The sequence below is a fragment of the Ostrinia nubilalis genome, chromosome 11 (genome assembly GCF_963855985.1).
Source record: "Ostrinia nubilalis chromosome 11, ilOstNubi1.1, whole genome shotgun sequence".
NCBI lineage: Eukaryota > Metazoa > Arthropoda > Insecta > Lepidoptera > Crambidae > Ostrinia > Ostrinia nubilalis.
Window position 1 is genome coordinate 5,679,465 of NC_087098.1, and position 19,069 is coordinate 5,698,533.

The 19,069-nt window shown below is 34.6% G+C and overlaps 1 protein-coding gene across 2 annotated transcripts in view; it reads left to right on the forward strand.

Moving 5' to 3' along the window:
• The first annotated feature begins 3,621 nt into the window (after positions 1-3,621).
• Positions 3,622-19,069, forward strand: part of LOC135076139 (uncharacterized) — a 137,629-nt gene continuing 122,181 nt past the window's right edge. Inside the window, exons 1-2 of one of the 2 annotated variants that reach the window (XM_063970607.1) lie at positions 3,622-3,946; positions 13,636-14,118. In XM_063970607.1, the coding sequence (XP_063826677.1) occupies positions 14,015-14,118 (104 nt within the window). In that variant the 5' untranslated portion in view covers positions 3,622-3,946; positions 13,636-14,014. The remainder of the gene's footprint in view (positions 3,947-13,635; positions 14,119-19,069) is intronic. The other variant, XM_063970608.1, reaches the window with a different exon arrangement.

The following is a 19,069-nucleotide window of genomic DNA, read 5'->3' on the forward strand; positions in this document are numbered from 1 at the left end:
TCGGGATAAAGCCACCAGTCTCCCGAAAGCGTCTTAAAACTTTCGAAACCCAGGACTGGCTTATGTGGAGCTGACGTGCGACAGCCCGCTGGCTGAGCTCTTCTTGCAATAGTGCAACGATTTGTGCTGCTTCTGAAGGTGTAGAATCCCAGGTAGAGTGTCAAAAGAAGCGGAGATGTGTAAGGATCAACGTGTAAAAGCAAAATCCGAAAACATGTGCTTTTATAGGGGGTAAATAGGCCGCAACTCGCGACGTATCAAAGAGTTGATACATGTCTTTTTCCTTACTTCTTCACATTAACCGGGATATCTTTTTAAATACAGATGTGATTTAAATAAATTTGGTATCAATTTAAAGTTAAAAGTTTAATCTTTAAAATGGTGCCACTTTTTTTGATACTAACTAATTCGTTAGTACACAAGATCGCGTGGAAACAACTTCATGTAAGTGATTCCATAGTTTTGCTCGCGAGTGTACGTTGTTTGGAATAATTTCTGTAACTTGTTTAAATCTTTCAATGGTTTACGTCATTGGGTGATTGTTATGGTGTTGAAAGAGAACAAAATGATTGTTTGCGCTACTGGATTGTAATGACATCAATGGTTACGGTTCCGGATTTTTCGGATTTTGGTGGGAGCAAAATGTTGGTCAGGACAGAGTAATAACTTTACGTCTATAATGTTAGGTATGTCTATAAGTTTTCTGAATCGTGCATCATGCAGCTACATTTACAGTACGTCTACTGCTGAACATAGGCCTCCCACATTTTAAATATAACTATAATTCTAATATTTTAATTTATACATTGTATGTATGTCCTCGTATATTATTACCAGAACAGTTAGAAATCGAACCGATACCTAAAGCTGTAAGCACGATATTTGTGGGTGAAAATTACTTCAAACGAATGATACTGAGGTACACCCTGCTCGGTCGTAACAGCTTCATTAGTACCTGAATAAAGCCACAATGTCTACACCTAAGTGCAAATAAAGTGCCCTCATGGGTTTTTTCTTATATTTTTATGCGATTTTAAAATGCAGAGATATTTAAGAGTGACCGTATATTTATTCTAGTTCACTTAGTTGCTGCCTGCTGCTGTCTTTTCCGAACATTATAATCTGGGCATTTTCGAGGCGAGAGTGAATAGGCACTCTACAGGGCAGATAACCATCCTAGACTGCGTCTAACTTCTGGCGATTTTTGTCCAGTTTTGTTGTTAGGATAAATTAATAAAATTGCTCGTATTTAATTAATAAATAATTTCAATAATAATAAAAAAATCTATAAGCCTACGATTCACTTACTCATTCAAGTTCTATTACTCACTTGGTCGTTCACTTAATTGCAATTCGAGCACCGGGTAGTCAGTCGCTACCCAACCTTTGCCGTGAACGGACGTTTCGAGAGAAGTTTGTGAAGTGTTTTAAAGTGTTTAGTGGTGGAAATAATTACTGCTCGCGAAAACCAAGGTAAGTTTTATAATATACATTAATATAGCATAAGGAATCTTGTGTTCATAATAAGTAAATACTTATTATTTACACCCTAGTTGCTTTACTTGTAATTTTATTTTTCTGTTCTCCTTTTAGTGTTCTCTTTCTCTGTCCCGAAGTGTACACAATTGTTCTATATGGTAACAGCGCTGAAGTGCGGCCTATCCGGGCGCCGAGTTGTAAACGACGCCATAGCGTGTCCCACTCCTGCGCTCCCTGTGTCCTTACGATATTGCCTTTCTAACTGGGTTAGTATACACCCGAGGTATTGTAACGTAGGATGTGTGAAGTCGTGTAATGAATTGAAAGTACGCTATCAGTTAGGTGGTTATTTGAATAAAATCCTACATGACTTAAAAATAAAAATCTTATGATCAATTTTAGATAACATTATAGAAAGAGCCATAGTTTGTATTATAGCACATCTTTTCGTTGTTAGTTGACCTATAGTAAAAGTATGTTGATTTAGAATTAAAAATCTCTACTTAAAATTACTGAGTCTACACTTTATGGTCCTATTTTTTTATTAATTTCATCAAACTATCCATTACATTCAGTGAGCATAAAAAGCATTTTTGATAAAAAAAATCTGAGCTTTTAAAAATGCAAATGAAAACAAACATTTTTATTGCCAGCAAGTGTACTGCACTGAATACAAAGTTTGAGGTACAGTCGACGGCACACACATTATAGCATCTCACATAGTAATAGGTGTTATTTTGCAACAAACTTGCACAGTCTAATGTGGTGTACTGTACACTGTTCAGCGACAATACAGCACAGTTGTAAACAGACTGTAAAGCGTTGTCCTGGCTCTTCCTGCGTCCTGTTCAGTGGAGATACCGGCTTTGCTGCGAACTGGGTTAACGCTTCGAGTCCTGCATTTTGTTTTGAATTCATACAGGGTGGTTAGAATGCTTTGTTAAATAAAATAATGTAATAAGGACTAATATTTATCAGTGACTCAGGAGCAATAGCGTAACAAGTAAACAAACCGATGCAATTTTTTTAATTTGATTAATATCAGTTAGCATAGCTCATATTACAGTACGGCATCACACAAAAAAGAACAATAATACTAACATGAAATAAAATATAAAATGCAGTAAAATTTAAAAAAAAAAATTGTTGAATACCGCTTGTAATTCAAGCATTAGATCCATATTAAAGTATGTGAGGAGGTATCTGCGAGTATTAGGATTAGTCACCTACCAATTTATTTTGTTCTACCTAAATGTGGTTTATTTGTTTAGTTATTTTAATTAACCATAATTGTAACCTTTAATCATCAGCACAATTTGACAGTAATTACTGAATTAAGTACCAAAGTTTTCCTTTTCATTGATTCGCTTGAATCAGATTTAATTTCCACAAATAATGAATCAGTTTTCCTTAAGCTAAATTTGCCTAATTAATTGACTTTCAGGAGGTAGGTAGATAGATACCATCAATTTATGGCGAGTAACAGTTACTTGGTTCATTAATAAATAATTCAGTTCGAAAAACAATAATAAGGTAATGACTAGAAGTTAAACAAAATTTAGGAATTACAAATGTTCTTCTTGAAACTTTACTTCTTAGCTATTTAAATTCACGCGGCAAAATCAGTTGCTGTCAATGAAATAAAAACCCCTTTCAAAATGTTGATAATTTGTTCAATATAAACCATACAGTATTCTGTTACCCACTATTTTTACCTGTACAAAATTTGCAATTGAATAGGGCCAATTTTTCAAAATGACAACGCACTTCCGATAGTGCGAATTTGAATATCGCAATAACAATGTCGTACGCACCACAATGGAAACGCGATCGCGCAAAAAATACGTCAACAATATTCATCCGCTGTCGCTCTATTTCCCACCCCTAACTCATTCAGACTAATCGCCGCGATTATTCAACAAAAAAAAAATCTATAATAAACACCATAAAAATTATTAACACGTAAGTATACAGGGTTGTTAAATAATATCCAGAAAAATTACTCATAGTGCTAAATACAGTGAATTATGTGTTCCTGGATGCGTCACTCGTCGCCCGAGCTGTAGGGCGACCGGTCGGGGCGAAAGTCGAGTCCGGCCATACAGTTGGGCCGCGCCGGTACCACGCCACAGTCTCATCTAAGCCTCAGCTATATGCGCACATCCTCCCCATAATAGCCGAATTCCACTCGTCCGGGATCCACGCGCGAAGGTGCGACGCGACCGCGAAACTCGAATCGCGAATACGAATTTTTAAACGTCGAACATTTTTATTTTTTTTCGAAACTGTCAGAAAAGTTGCAGTTGGCGGCAAACGGTAAAGTTGTGTGTTGTGTAAAGTGCATTTAGACGTTGAGCTTGCTAAGATTTTTGTGTGCTATCTCGATGTGCCGAAAGATTCTGTTGTGAAGTGTATTTTTATTTTGTGCTCGTATTTTCATTTGGATTATTTTGCTCCGGAATTTTTGGTTGGTTATTTTTTATTTCTTTTTATTTTTTATTTCTATTTGACGATGAGTTGAAGCGTAGGGATAACGGTATTTTGTCCACGTTACATGTATGAGGAAAATGAAGTGGCAAGAAAACGGGGAGAGATTATCGTCGCTTCGTTAATATGCTTTGATAAAGTTCCGCTACTTCCTCGATAAAGTTGTTAGGTTGGGAATAAAAGAACGAAATGCGACGTTGTATTTATATGTGTTGGAATTTTTCGAGAGTAATCAATGTTGAGCGCGGTTTCAGTTTAATGTGATCAGTGTCCATCAATTTCATTGCGTCGGCAAATGCGATCGCGTTGTATTAACGCGCGCTCACTTAGGCAACACTTGTTCGGACTCGCGGCTTCGCTTGCAATAGAAATTAAATTCAATATAATTTTGAAAATACTGAATCCTTTAATAAAAATCGGATCGATTTCGGACCATAATATTAAAATTATTCGATGGGAAAAAGTAATTTAATACGTAATGGTACTAATTCAATTTTAAATTGCTTATGATTTTTGATTTATTTATAAGCCTTATAATGTATCAATTTAACTCGGTATTAGAATTCTTATTTATTTATTGATAAACCAATTTAAGAAGTAGTTTGCTGCATTAAATCAATTTATGATTGCGTTAAAGTGAAAATTTAAATTATTTGTCATATCGCACTACCTACTTTAATTTTTTAAAACTTTTAGGTATATTCCTCGTTTTTAAAAACACATTTTATGTTTAATGTAAAAGTGAAAAGATTTTAGACTGCCGTTTATAAAAAATATACAATGTAATATTTTGTCGTCCAAATGAACTGTATCAAAAGCTTAAAAACACTAATCTAATGGAAATGAATTTGAAACTGCTAAAAAGTAAATTTCACATCTTAGAGTGACAAAATGTTTGGACCAATCTAGAATTTTCTTGCTAGCTACGAATACACGCTTCGGCCAACTGCTATTTACTATTACTAGAATAAGTTTCTGTTAGAAAACATGCTAGTAAGACACTTTCATTAACCAGTACAAAAATAATGGACTTTTGCAAATAGTATTTTAAGATTGATAAATCACTGAAAAGTTAGCTCTAGAATCATATTTTTCAACGTACAGACAATCTACACAAATTTTGCTATAAATGTATTGACGGCGGGCGCCAGAAGGCGGGCATTAAAGATTAATTTCTAATAGCAACATGTTAGAAGTGCTCATTCACGTAATAAAATTAATATTAAAATATGTAACAGAGTATACTTTTCACGTCGACACTAGGTAGTCGTTGGTAGGAGAATATTTTTAACTAGGTAATACAAACTTCATAATATTGGTAGGAGAGAAGTAACTCAATTAAAGTTTACATAATGTTTTTGATATAAAGATAAAAAGTTAAAAATTAAAGAAGTTTTTAAGGTTTATTGATAAATCCAAAAAATAAAAACCCTTATCATTTTAAGGATTCAGGTATTATAATATCAATACTCAATAATTTCTGCTTAGACATAACCTACCTACTTGCTTGTGTTATTAGAGACTTTTATTTTGTAGAAATTTAGGTGAAAGGATGATGATGATGGTCCAAAAAACCCTGATTCAATTGGGTTTATAAATGGGTAACAGTAGTTTCACTGATGGGGTAAAAATGTACATTTTAATGAAACTACTGATACCCATTTGGTTCCAATTTATTCAGGATTTTTATCCATTAGTTTGATGGACCTTCTTTTAATTCAATTCTAATTGGGTCTCAAAAATTCCGAAATTCTTTTTAACAGTTGGGACTGAGCAAGTTTCATTAATGATAGGACTAAATCGCTTAAAATCTGACGATATAATATTTGCCTATTTAACTAGCTACATATTGCATACTGAAAAATTGGTTTTAACCGCCCCGCTAGTGGTAAGAGAAGTTGAAAAAACTACTTTTATTATAAATAGTACTTTTAATATAAAATGAACCCATACCTTTTTCGAACATGATTGTGTCATATAAGTAACCTAAGTAAATCGATGAAATACACGGTAAATTAACCTGTATTTCAACTGGGATAAGACTCAGAACTTCTGAGTCAAGAGAGTTCCTGTAAGATTTTTCATCTCCCTGAAAATCACTCTATAACAAGTTCTTATTCCTTCTTTTATAAATATGACTTTGAAATTCTATTAAATGTATTATTCTGTGGAATTTGCGTGTGTTACTGTTACCATCTTGCTCATCTAAACTCTTTAGTTATAATAATATACAGGGTGGAATTTTCTAATGCCACCTGGAGGGAAAGTACTCTTAATATTGTAGATAGAAAATTTCTCTCAAAGAAAACATTCCTTTATTTTTTAAAAGAAATAGAACTGCATTCAAAAATTTGCAAAAATTTGCTTGCCACACCCGGGAATCGAACCAACTAAAATCTGTTTAAAATTACACCCTGTATTTTTATTTCATCGATCGTTAGGGTTAAGTATAAGGATGAAATCTCTCTAACAAACTTGATAAATGAAATGAAAAGAAAACCATGAAATCTTAAATTATTTTATTTATATACAGAAAATTGTATGGTATGGTAGTGAATTTTCGAAAAAATTTCGAAAAAATTTGAATGCAGTTCTCTTTCTTTTCAAAAATAAAGGAATGTTTTCTTTCAGTAAAATTTTCTATCTACAGTATTAAGAGTACTTTCCCTCCAGGTGGCATTACAAAATTCCACCCTGTATAGAATACAAACATTACAAAGATATGCAAAAATCGTATTTTTACATATTTATGATCAGGGTTCGAGGATATATATCAAGGGATATATATCAAGATATATATCGGATATATATCCGATATATATCAAGCCGGTTTTGATGATATATATCAACTTTTAAAATTTGTTACTGTATTTGTACTTTTTGACATAAGATTTTTATTTTTTTAGTTGATTTTGCCGTATTTCAAAGATATTTTATGTTTTTGCTTTATTTGTCTGATTTTAAGATTTAAAAACATTAAAAACATGTTCACGTAACACATATGCAATAGTATTCATGAATAATACAATAAAATAATACTATGGCTTTCATACAAAATTGATATATATCAAAGTTGATATATATCGGATATATATCATAAATATCCGATATTTTGATATTTATAATAAATATCGGATATTTTCGAACCCTGTTTATGATACACGTAGGTAGGTTTATATTGATTTTCAAGGGCCTAAAAAATTTACCATATATTGCAATTCATTGTTACAAAATTACTTACTTATAAAAATTTACCATTTAGGCGGTCTTATAGCTAGAAGCAGTCTCTCCTACCTACCCGAAGAAAACAGTTGTTTATATCATAGTACGTACCAGATTTACTACTCACAAAATTTTACGTTATAACATGGCATCTTGAGAACATCTACGTTTACTAAGTCGCGTTATGGCGAGTAAAACCATAGTATTTTATAGCTGCAATCCGTAGGGGAGGATGCATTATTATTAAGTTACGTCTCACAGAATGCACCTCCAGAATAATATCAAAGTTGTTTTCTCGTATGTCCTAAAGAATAGTGTTATTGACTTTTACAAAATAACTTTTGGAATAACAACCCCGTCGCAGTCGCAGTTCCACCGTATCTTCATTGTAAAGTTGGGAACTTTGGAAGTATAAGCATTCGGTTTAAAATAGATACGTCTCCGAACTACCTTTAAGAAACAACAGTTTTGCCAAAACGTTCGGACTTTTGTACTCTGAAATACCGTTTAAGTCTAGATTATAGTGAGGTAAAGGTTTGAGAAGGAAGTTTTGTTGGCGTTCGGAAATACGCGATATTTTTGTCAAACATTTCAAAGATACGACTATAGTTTTTGTGAATCATTGTAGTCGTAAAGTCTGATTACCCAATAAATTTTTTTATTTATAGTCGGACAACAGAGTTGGTAAAAAAGTGATGCTTGAGGTTTCTAATACCTACTATACAAAAACTATGGAGAATCGCATTAGGACATTTGTACTATTTAATAAAAGTATGGTGTCAACTGCCCCATATCATAGAAAGAAAGGAGATTCATTGGAAGAAAGATAAGAATCAAACTGCATACCTATCAACGCAAAATTCTGGTTACTACTTACTAGCTACAGCAGAAACGTAGGGTTATCGAAGATAACAACACAGTGGTGTATCTATTGAGAAGTTTATGAAAAGATCCGATTATATGAAAAGAAAACATAAAACTTAAGAATTTAATCCAATTTGTCCAAAATGCGTCGAATTCATATCTACCCATAAGATCTACTTTCGGCAATCACAAGATATGAAGATTGCACTGTACAGTTTCCATTAGATTGTATGTTACTGTCAATTGCAAATATCACTTTTTTTAATAAAAGTATGGTGTCAACTGCCCCATATCATAGAAAGAAAGGAGATTCATTGGACTTTCCCAGTTTATTTACTTCCAGTCTTCAGGTCATTGCATCATGAATTCTTATTGCATAGGTACATACATTAAGTGCACCCAGACATCGTCTTCGTAATGGAAACGCAAACTAAACGCAATTCCAATAAAGCACTTGAAGTCCCCGGTTCCTTTTTCGTCAATAAATTTGGCTAGACCATTGTAATGTATGGGGAGAGACATTACGGGTAATTTATTGTATGTGCATGCTATTCCTAGTTTATTAAAGATAAGTTTATTCATGTGTAAGATCTAGACTGATGGAATATAAATAGTTTTCTTCTTATGTTTTGGACTGGAACCACTGATGTGAAAATCTAGTATGATCTCTTAGTTATGTCGTAATTAGTTACAGAAAGGGCCCAGTTATTGGCCCTGTATTTTTAATTAGTATAAAAATGTGGACATAAATGATGTGGATGAATAATATGGATATTGAACAGTTTTCTTAGCAACATAGGTACAAGATATTTTGTATAATTTAGCTCACTCAATCCATCATTAGCTTTTTCATAGTTTTCAGTAGTAATATGCAACTGTAGAAAATGTTGCAACGTTAGTTTACACTTACCTAACCGTTTCGTTGAGGGTGATAAAAGATAAGAATCAAACTGCATACCTATCAACGCAAAATTCTGGTTACTACTTACTAGCTACAGCAGAAACGTAGGGTTATCGAAGATAACAACACAGTGGTGTATCTATTGAGAAGTTTATGAAAAGATCCGATTATATGAAAAGAAAACATAAAACTTAAGAATTTAATCCAATTTGTCCAAAATGCGTCGAATTCATATCTACCCATAAGATCTACTTTCGGCAATCACAAGATATGAAGATTGCACTGTACAGTTTCCATTAGATTGTATGTTACTGTCAATTGCAAATATCAGTTACGCCGTGTTTGTCGATTAATCTTGTTGACTGCAGTTACGTCTCGAACTTTTACGACCAACTGTCAGTTCCTAAACTAGTGATATATGGCAAGTTTGAAATTTTTCGCCGTGTATAGATGGCGCCGTGGAATAGAGAGTCCGCACACTATGCGTTTCGTTGCGACGACGCAAGTGCATTCGTTCAGCGAATTGGCGTGTCGTTGTATGACAAATGACGCTTTACAACTTGTAGTCTGTAGATTGGTCGCAAATGTGTGTCCGCCCTAAGCAAGCGTAGTTTGTGCGTGCATTTCGTTTGATTAATAAGAAATGAGAGCTGCATTGACTAGTTTGATGAGAACGATGTATGTGTTTCGCAATAGAACTTTCGATCGGTAAATTGTAGCACTTCTGTTTTGAAGATTTTTGCAATAATAAGTGATATTGTAGATGGAGATCTAAAGTTAGATGAAGAAGTTAATAGCCGCGTGCCTGACTGGGGGCGATTCATTATGGAATTGACTTTAAAGAAAGGGTTACGATTTTACTTCTCAACTATAGGGACTAACTTGAGAGAAGGATGGAGTCAATAAAAAATAATAATTGTAACTTCTAATCTAATACCTACTCAAAAATAGCTCATGATTTTAAATGTGCCTCAATGAGTTCCTGACCGAATTATGACCGTATAAATATTAATTAAACCATGAGTCAGTAGTATTGACATGTTTTGATCCGTCCAGATGGGACCACCCACTGGGCGGTTTTATGCCAATGCAAATTCGATTAGCATATTAATTTAGTATATTTGTTTAAGTGCGAAAGATTTAATTTAAGTAGCGATATCGGATCGCGTTTCCAGCTGGGCTATTGGAATATTTTGAACGGGTTTTTGAATTTCCTTTTTTGATTTTTCCAATATTGAATTTTGATCAAATTATGAAAATGCCACTTTAAGGTAAATTAGGCATGCCAAAATTTTGTTTGTAGACAAATATTGATTTGGAAAATTAATAGAAAACATCTGATTAAGTAGTAACATATGAACTTACTAAGGCTGAGATGTACCACCTAACTTTGACCGTAACTATAATGATAACCCGTGCTTTTTGTATGGAGTTTGACAGATTTTTGACGTTTGTCAAAGTTAAAGTAAGATGGTGCAACCCAGCCTCATTCTCTTGCGGGATTGAGGGGTTTGAGTTAATTATCAACTAATCAAGCACCTAAATAATATAAACAATAAAAAAAGTTACGTATACCTAATCTCGATGTATTTTAAAACTAATTAATTTGATTGTTAGTATCCGTAACCGTCAAAATGAAGTTTCAAACCGCAAATTTTACTTTTATTGAAAAATTTATTCAACATTGAGTATGAATATTGCAGCAGGTAGTTTTAACTCAAAAACTGCTTAAAAGGAAACAAAATTCGAAATCCAAAATCTTTTGACCAAAGTGAAGGCAAACTAACTGCGAATCGGAAATAACAATAACATTACGCGAATTATCGCAGAACTGCGCTGGAGTGTCTTGGATAAAGTAGAACCGTATTACAAGCTAGTAAGGTTCAAAATTTAACTGTAATATTATTTATTGTACAGTTATGCAGCTTCGTGTTTACCATCCAAAACTGCCAAAAACCTCTCAAAAAGTAAAACAACACCTTTCAAAATTTCAAGTCCTTGTTCGGATACAAAATAACATATTTTTGCAATTTCATCTCAACAAATAAGGTCGCTCGGACTTCCTACTCGATTTTAAAAGGTTAATAGTTTTGAGGGATTGTATAGTGACAACGTGATTTTGTCGATAAAATAGATGCGAGATCAGATAACCTATAATATTGAATATCAATGTTGCTGGTTTTGGTAAAATACTGCAGTTTATTAATAGCTTATAGAAACTTAACGGACTAATATAGATAACCGTTATTTTACAATAACAATAAATATTAAGATTAGAAAAACAAAGATCGGTAAAAACTTCTTCGGTCTTACTTCTAAAAGAGTTTTTTTCCTTACATGCAGTAGGTAGAGGAGAATGAACTAAACTAAGGCTAGTGCGTTTTGAATAATACACTTTTTAATTTAATCAAATTCAAACTCAATTTTCTGTGTCGCTACCTAACTGTAATTTATTGAATAACTCAGCTGTGAATAACTTTTTACGCTAATTGATTTCGGAACGAATCTCCATTAGCTGCTAATGAGAGAGGAGCCACGATTTCACGGCTCACCTCGGTAACGTTAGCCCAAAGACATGTGTAGTTAAATTTAAATGAGCCAAACAGTTGCCTGCGACAATAGGATGAGAATGCGAGTAGTGTTGTCGATGTAGACATTTGATATCGATTCATCTAAAATTATCCTAATAAATAATGATCGATCACAATTAGTTGGCATTGTGAAACCCATCAATCTAAAATTTTTGAATAAATATGCAGTGTAATATATATAGTGTAATATATATATATATATATATATATATATATATATATATATATATATATATATATATATATATATATATATATATATATATAGTGTAATATGCAGGCCGCTACCAATCGATCAACATGGAAAGCATTGGGGGAGGCCTATGTTCAGCAGTGGACGTCCTGTGGCTGAAATGATGATGATGATGATGCAGTGTAAAGAAATTGAAGAGGTCGAAAGCAATCACAGTAAAATGGGACTCTCCACAGTCATTTGAAACTGCTGCTCTATATTCGTTTTCATATTCGATGTGTCGATCGATAATATCGATTCTCAGTTGATTTCGGGCATCACTACAAAAGACTGCGTGCGTCTAATCGTTCGGCAAACACCGCGACGGAACGCTGGCGGTGTGGTCTGCAGCCACAAGTGTGAGAAATATTACGAAGATTAAGACATGCTGGATGTGGCAGAAAACTCAAGCTCGCTCTATGCCTGGAATTCCAATACCACACGAGTTTCTTTGAACCTCGTGTTTGACAAAGTCAACATGACGTTAGTAGTGATAAACATCGTATTTGCTATTTTATCTATAACACAAGTTTCTGTAAAAAAGCTTTAGGATTTATCAAATAACTAGTTTTCAAGTATTTGCAAGCAAAAACATCGCACACTGATTCTGTTTATTTAAAAAAATCTGAAAGTTGAACTTCAATAAATGAATGCTCTCTGAAATCCTAAACACACCTGTCACATTAGTATAATAATGTGACTCTATACATACTGTCAGCCTGGATCTGGACTCTTCTGCGAATTGTGTGAATTTTTCCGAGATCTCGACTTTTTATGAAGTACCTACGTCAACAAAACCGCTTCTAGTTGCAAAATGCGCGCGTTTGCGTCTTCAAAAGTACCTGGGATCCGCACTCAGGACCTTAACCTTTATTTATGTACACTTGGACAGAAATCACCCTTTGCGTCGTCCGCGCCCGCTCCGCGCAAGCGCACAAGAAAGCATTCAAAATGATTTATTGTAAATGGTTTTCTACTTTGTTGGCTAAAATAATAACGCAGCGCCCGGATTGCTGTTCTAAATTCGATATTTTATTGTTACTTTTTTCTTTGCCACACCGATACATGCTTCTTCGAAAAATTTAATTTGCAGACCCTCTGCTAGCCCATTAGAGTCATGAATGAGTCAGCAATATGGTGATTAGCGGCCGAAACGAAAATTGCAGAAGTCATTAATTAACGCTAAAGAGTTACCTTAGGAATAGTCGTTAAAGTAGCAGCTAAAGACGGCCGAGTTGAATGAGATATCGACAATGCAAATAATAAAAACGTTAAAGGCACAGTAGAGCTTGCGGGTGGCTTTGTGTGCACGCACAATGGCCGACACGTCGAGGCGATTGACGCTTTAACTCCGGAGGTGTCACAAGAATTAGTGGCCCATTATTGCTCCGTAGAAAACGCTGGTCAAGCAGAAAGGAGATAACAATAATTAGCTTGGACGCAACAAAAAGTGACATAAATCCCGCATAATAAGTCCTGCCGAACGCAAAAAACACCGTTTACCTGGATTCCCGATTTTTTGCAGAATCACTGAACGAACGTGGACGATATAATAAACACCTCAATTCCTGGCACGGGCATTGTTTAATGATTTTCTGTTGTGATCTTGCACAATCGTCCGACGGCGTGATTTTTTCGATTTCAACTTGCGAGAAAAATAAAAGTTTTTGTATGTCTTGGTAGCGTTTAAACAAAAGGGGCTCGAGGTTTGTGAAGGTGTGATTTATTTATGACTTTACCTTAAAACCTTTGCTCGCCGACTTTGGGTGGCTTCTAAGATTTCTCGGCGGCTGTGCGTCCCGTGTTTGTGTTCCGATTAAAGCCAATAGCCGATTAACGTTTTGTTTCTTTTGTTGCAGGAACAATATGGAAATGACGCATCTGACCGCTTCACTTCGAGAAGACTGTTAATTCATAACTTTAGACATAAGCCCGCGTTTTAAACAGCCGTTATAAAACAAAGATGCTGGGGTGTGCTCTGAGGAGAGTTGCTTCAGTGTTCCCTTTCGCGCCAAAGGACATTAGCTTCAGCTCGGCTGACGACAGCCGATGCCTAGATAAGTAGATGTTTTAAAGGTAGCACTGTCCAAAAAATTTCGGCCAACAGATCTAAAATTGAAGTTCACAACCTGAAACAAAACTAGTCAAGTTTATAGCAATAGTAAGTTACCAATAGCAGAAGTAGGGAAGAGAACAGAGATATAGTGCGCGCGGTTCTGGAAACGCCACTTCGGTGGTATGCTTTATATTGCCTCTTGGATCGACTGTGCGCTGACTGGTCGCTACGTCACGTGGCTTCCCGGCGCGCGACTGCGGTGCTGGATGCTACTAACTGTATACACGTGAGTACTTTTTTATTATTGTATGTTTTTATTATTGTGTTATTTGGTGAAAATTGAAAACCAATCAAGTAATCGTTCTTCAGTGGGACAGGGAATGTTTTGAAACAAGCCATATTACATTACATATTATTATCAAGTAATAAAACTTTGGTGTTAATAAATGATTATTAATACAAAACATTTATGTCACGCATATTATTCAGGATTTTACGATGGTATTATTTGCGTAACATCATACTCCTTCCTAGTCGACAACTTTAATGACTCTTCCAGTTAATGTATTAAGCTTTGGAGATGTAATGTATTTAATGTATTACCAATGTACCAGAGTCATAAAAGATGATACGCAGCCTTTTAGATATTATACTCGTATTGGAATTCGGAATGTTAGAATATTCAGTGATTTATACGTATTTAACAACGGTTGTTTATGTTATTAAGACGTAAACCTTTTGATAAAGCTCACTATACCTCTTAACTGTGATCTAACAAAAAGTCTTGTTATGTCTTCTTCACAATCAGAAACGTGTAGATCCTTATGTCTTCACTCGAAAGGCCCTCCGACCTCTGCTTCATGGTCATCAATGTAAAGGGCATAAAACGTGTCTATACGTTCCGTTAAATTCTTCGGGCTGCGCAGGAGTGGCCAGTTACCATTCGATTTACGACTCTCCGTGCTTTTCATTACCCGTTTCTGCCTTTGTAACTCTAAGTGCTTTTGGCAAACGCCACTTTCCTATAATCATCAGCTACGGAAAAGTACTTAAGGGTTATAACTGTGAAAATATTGTTCTTAAATGTCACTGAACTTGTCCTGACGTTTACGCTTCATTTACGGTACTCTATTCTCACGTCTTGGTCAATACTGCAACTTCTGTTATAATAAAAATGCACGATTGTTCAGGGAATTCTGTTTTAACAAACATACAGGTTGAATGAGAACCACCTTTTTTGAAATCGGTTAAAAAAGAAGAAGATCAAGCACACAGACCGCTAGTAGATAATCTTTATATGGGCCCTGCCTACAAATTCTTGCCAGATTAGCAGTAAGTGCTTCTAGATAAATGAAGATAATAGTTCGTTGACTTCGTCGAGTCTTCCTTTTGACCTAATAAGTCGGTCTAGACTTATCAATATTGTTTCACTGTAACCGCGCTGAGCTAACTCAGACATTGGATATTTGGCAACAACACTAAATATTTGTGGACAAGGTTTGTCAAAAACCTCGCGGCAAAGTGTTAAGTCGGCTGGAATGTCACATTATTTAATACAGACCGGCACATCAGCATTGTGATATCTTATGTGGCTGTAATTGAAGGTATTTTGCAACAATATTGTGTAGTCTAATATGCTGCTGACTGTATAAAAGACTCCTATAGAGGTAACTTGTGTTACATTAGATGACTATACAATTTGAGCTTTTTCATGATGAGCATTATAAAGGAGTCATTTGTTTAAACGCCTTCTGATTTTATTAACAACATCAAAACAATAGATTCCTAAATATTTTATTTCTGAATCACTTATGTTTCTGTCGAATTCGAAATAAAAATATAATGTCTCATGTAAACAAATACAGACTTACTCACATCTGCGGCTCCACTTTTATTGCCAGATCAAATAAATCGGGCGTTATCGTAAAATAATAAAGTGCCAATGTTTGTAACACTAATATCATCATTAACACTTGCCTTAAATGCATTAGCAGCAAAAAATGTACGGCAATAAAAGACGTCACTTTCGGTGAAGAGTGTAAAATCATTGCCAAGATCAATCGTAGGTCACGAATTTTCTAAAAAGTTTTTAGTTTACCTATATCTCTTTTAAATCTTTAGGAACACGACTTGTCAATTTAAAGAATTAGTTTTCCATCAAATCCTAACACAAATTTCAGATTTTACCATTTAAAGCTTTAGTATCTAAAATAGTGATCATAAACAATATCTTGTCAAAAATAATAGCCTTGACCGATTCGATCCGCCCACAAAAATTATTCAACTTAACACGTTGAGTGCGAAACCAGGTCTATAGACCTTGTGTACGTCTCGCTTACCGTGCGGCTAAGAAAATTATAGTCTTCCTTGTCGTGCGAAAGGCATAACTTCAATTGGGTCCGGTGTAGGAAAGTGATGAATATATATCTATGATGTATTCTTAAAATAGAATCCAATGATGTACCTACCTTAATACCAGGTTTTTAGACCTGGTACCGCACGGAAGTAATAAAATGTCTTCACAATGCGAAACCAGGTCGAAGCACCTTGTACCCTGCGCACCTGGTACCGCACCCCACGCTAGCTTCGTGCAGCCAGTGTTGCCTCGCGTTCGTAAGAAACGCACATGTCGACATGGCGTCAAGAGAAACAAACAAAATCAAAACTGCAAATTGATTATAATTTAATTTGCTACACGATTTATTGCTAATTTAAATAATGTTTTTCGTGACAAACATTTGAAGTTGTAACTAAATGTTATTAAATATTATGTTTTCTTTAAATATAGCTTATTTAAGTATTTATGCACATATGTCTTATTTGTAAAATATTTAGACTAAATTATTAAAACATCTTTGTTGTTTACTTTTTTAAATTTTTATTAAAACTTAATTTAAACTATCGATATTTGTTTTTCACATCCCTAGAATACCCACCAGACTTCCCTACTTCAGTGCGGCACAGGGTGCATAAGCCTTGTATTTTGAATATAGCTATAATTTTTATACTAAACAAGTTATTCACGAACGCCTTCAGGTGTATGTCAATAAATGCATTATTATTAATATTCAAAGAAAAAAAACACAATATCTATTAACATGAAGCCAAAAATAAAATTAATATATCTTAAATATTACAAGGTCTTTAAGCCTTGTGCCGCCACAATGTAAGTTTTAATACCAGGTTTATTGACCTTGTACCGAAGGAATGGAAAGTATTAGAAAGTTACTGCCGCAGCAAAGGTGTTAACCAAATTGAGAGACAATGGTTAATTAATAATAATAGCCGTCATTGCTAAATGATACAGGCGAAGACAGTAGCAGAAGCATGGGTGTTATACATATACATGCCTATGCATGCTAAATACGCACCAATAAAAATTGTTCATAAAGGTTACTAAAACTTTTGTTTGTCACCTGTCATCCGCTTTGCAATGGAGGAAAGTCGAATCTTAACTTCGAACTCCTCCTATGTTCTTCTGATTAATTTCATTGCGGGTCCAATGACAGTTAAACTTTCCCCCTTGGACAAACTTGACCTTCATTGGTTGTGTTTTTATTGGCGGTCAAGCTGTAGATCCTGGCTACACAGGAGTTGCAGTGGTGGGAACGAGAGGTGGGAATTGTCCCGTATGCACCTATAGGCTTTAGCAGTACTGCAAACAAAAAAATGTTTCTAATTCTTGTTTATTTAAAAGTTAAATCAATTTCAGATAATTGAGATAGATCTTATTCTCAAAATTTCTAAATTATATGAAGCTCAGTAGCAATAGTTCCATGTAAGTCAACATTTAGTGAAAAATAGGTAGGCTGTGTGTGAAATAGAATCGTGAAACAGAATCCTTGCAATAAATCATGTCAAAATAACATGGAGTAACTTCGTTTTCACACTATTTGACTACGTAATGTAAAATGTATCTAATATGTTATTTATAACAACAGTGTAAAAAGTAATATCGTGCAAATTGCAAGGCAAATAGTCAAGTCTATGTTTAGCAAGTAAAAATCGCAATGCAACAGTGTTAGTACATTTTTCGACATACAGTTGATACTGCGCTTTGCACATTGAACTTCTTACTATTTCTAGCAAATATTGATATTGTAGGTAACACCGCATCAAGGTAAATACTAATTATGTAAGAAATATGAGTACTACCACAGAGTACTGGCACAGAATAAATACTCGTGATTAGTTCTAATGTAAGACTAATCGATTTTTTAAAAGGAGTTCTTGGGTTCTCTTTTAAACATCTCAATAAATCTTAAATAAAAAAAAATACATATATTGCCTTCGAACCTTATTATACATAGGTACAGGAAGTTGAGTCTTGTAATTACATAAGGTAGACCGAAGACAATAGGACCTGGCTCAGTCTTCGTTGTAAGGAGAGATCCTTGCTACACTGATTTTCAGTCATGCCCAATGCTTCTTTCAAAATCTTCTCTTCTGTTTTCTTTTACTCGGTAATAACGAGTATAGATAAACTACAACGAACTGTTCCACCCGTGATATTGACAGGGGGCGCCACCGTTAATACTGGATTGCTGGTTCCGATTTTTTCCACGTTGGAAACTAGGTATATGTATAGTTGAACGATGGTGGCGCTCCCCTGTTAATGTGTATGGTGGGACAGTTGAGTGTAGTTCATCTATATGCACTAGGACAAGTGTAACAATGACATTCTGTAAAAAATACACTTTATAAACATTTTCTTCGTTCAACCATACACGCAAACTTCCTCTTAAGTCGAGGCTGTTTCACGCCTTCACCGCTCGATCGTGAGGGCCCTTCAAGTACTTCTGTGTCACCCCAACTCGCACTTGACCGTTTTTAACCGAACTGAATGTCAGCTGGAGGTGTAGGTGACTTTGTTTTGAGTGTGGTATCACTTTCATTCCGTTTAAGCTCGAAAGGGGGAACATCAAATCTTATGATTTTCTTTCTTCTATCTAAATACAGTGTGAGTCACGTTAAAGTGTGCATATGAAAATAGATGAAACTAGACCTATTCTTATCGACAAAAAACAGGTCAAAATTTTTTTGAGATTTTTTTTTAATTTTTTATAGAATTTTTTTTCTTCCAATTACTTATTGTAAAAAAAGCGTAATAACTTTTAAACTAAGCGGTATATCCTGATAAAATAAAAACAGTAATAATGCTAAATAACAGGCGATACTAAAAAAATACATAAAATACACAAAAAAGGCCAACAAATAATAAAAAATGAAACTTTTTG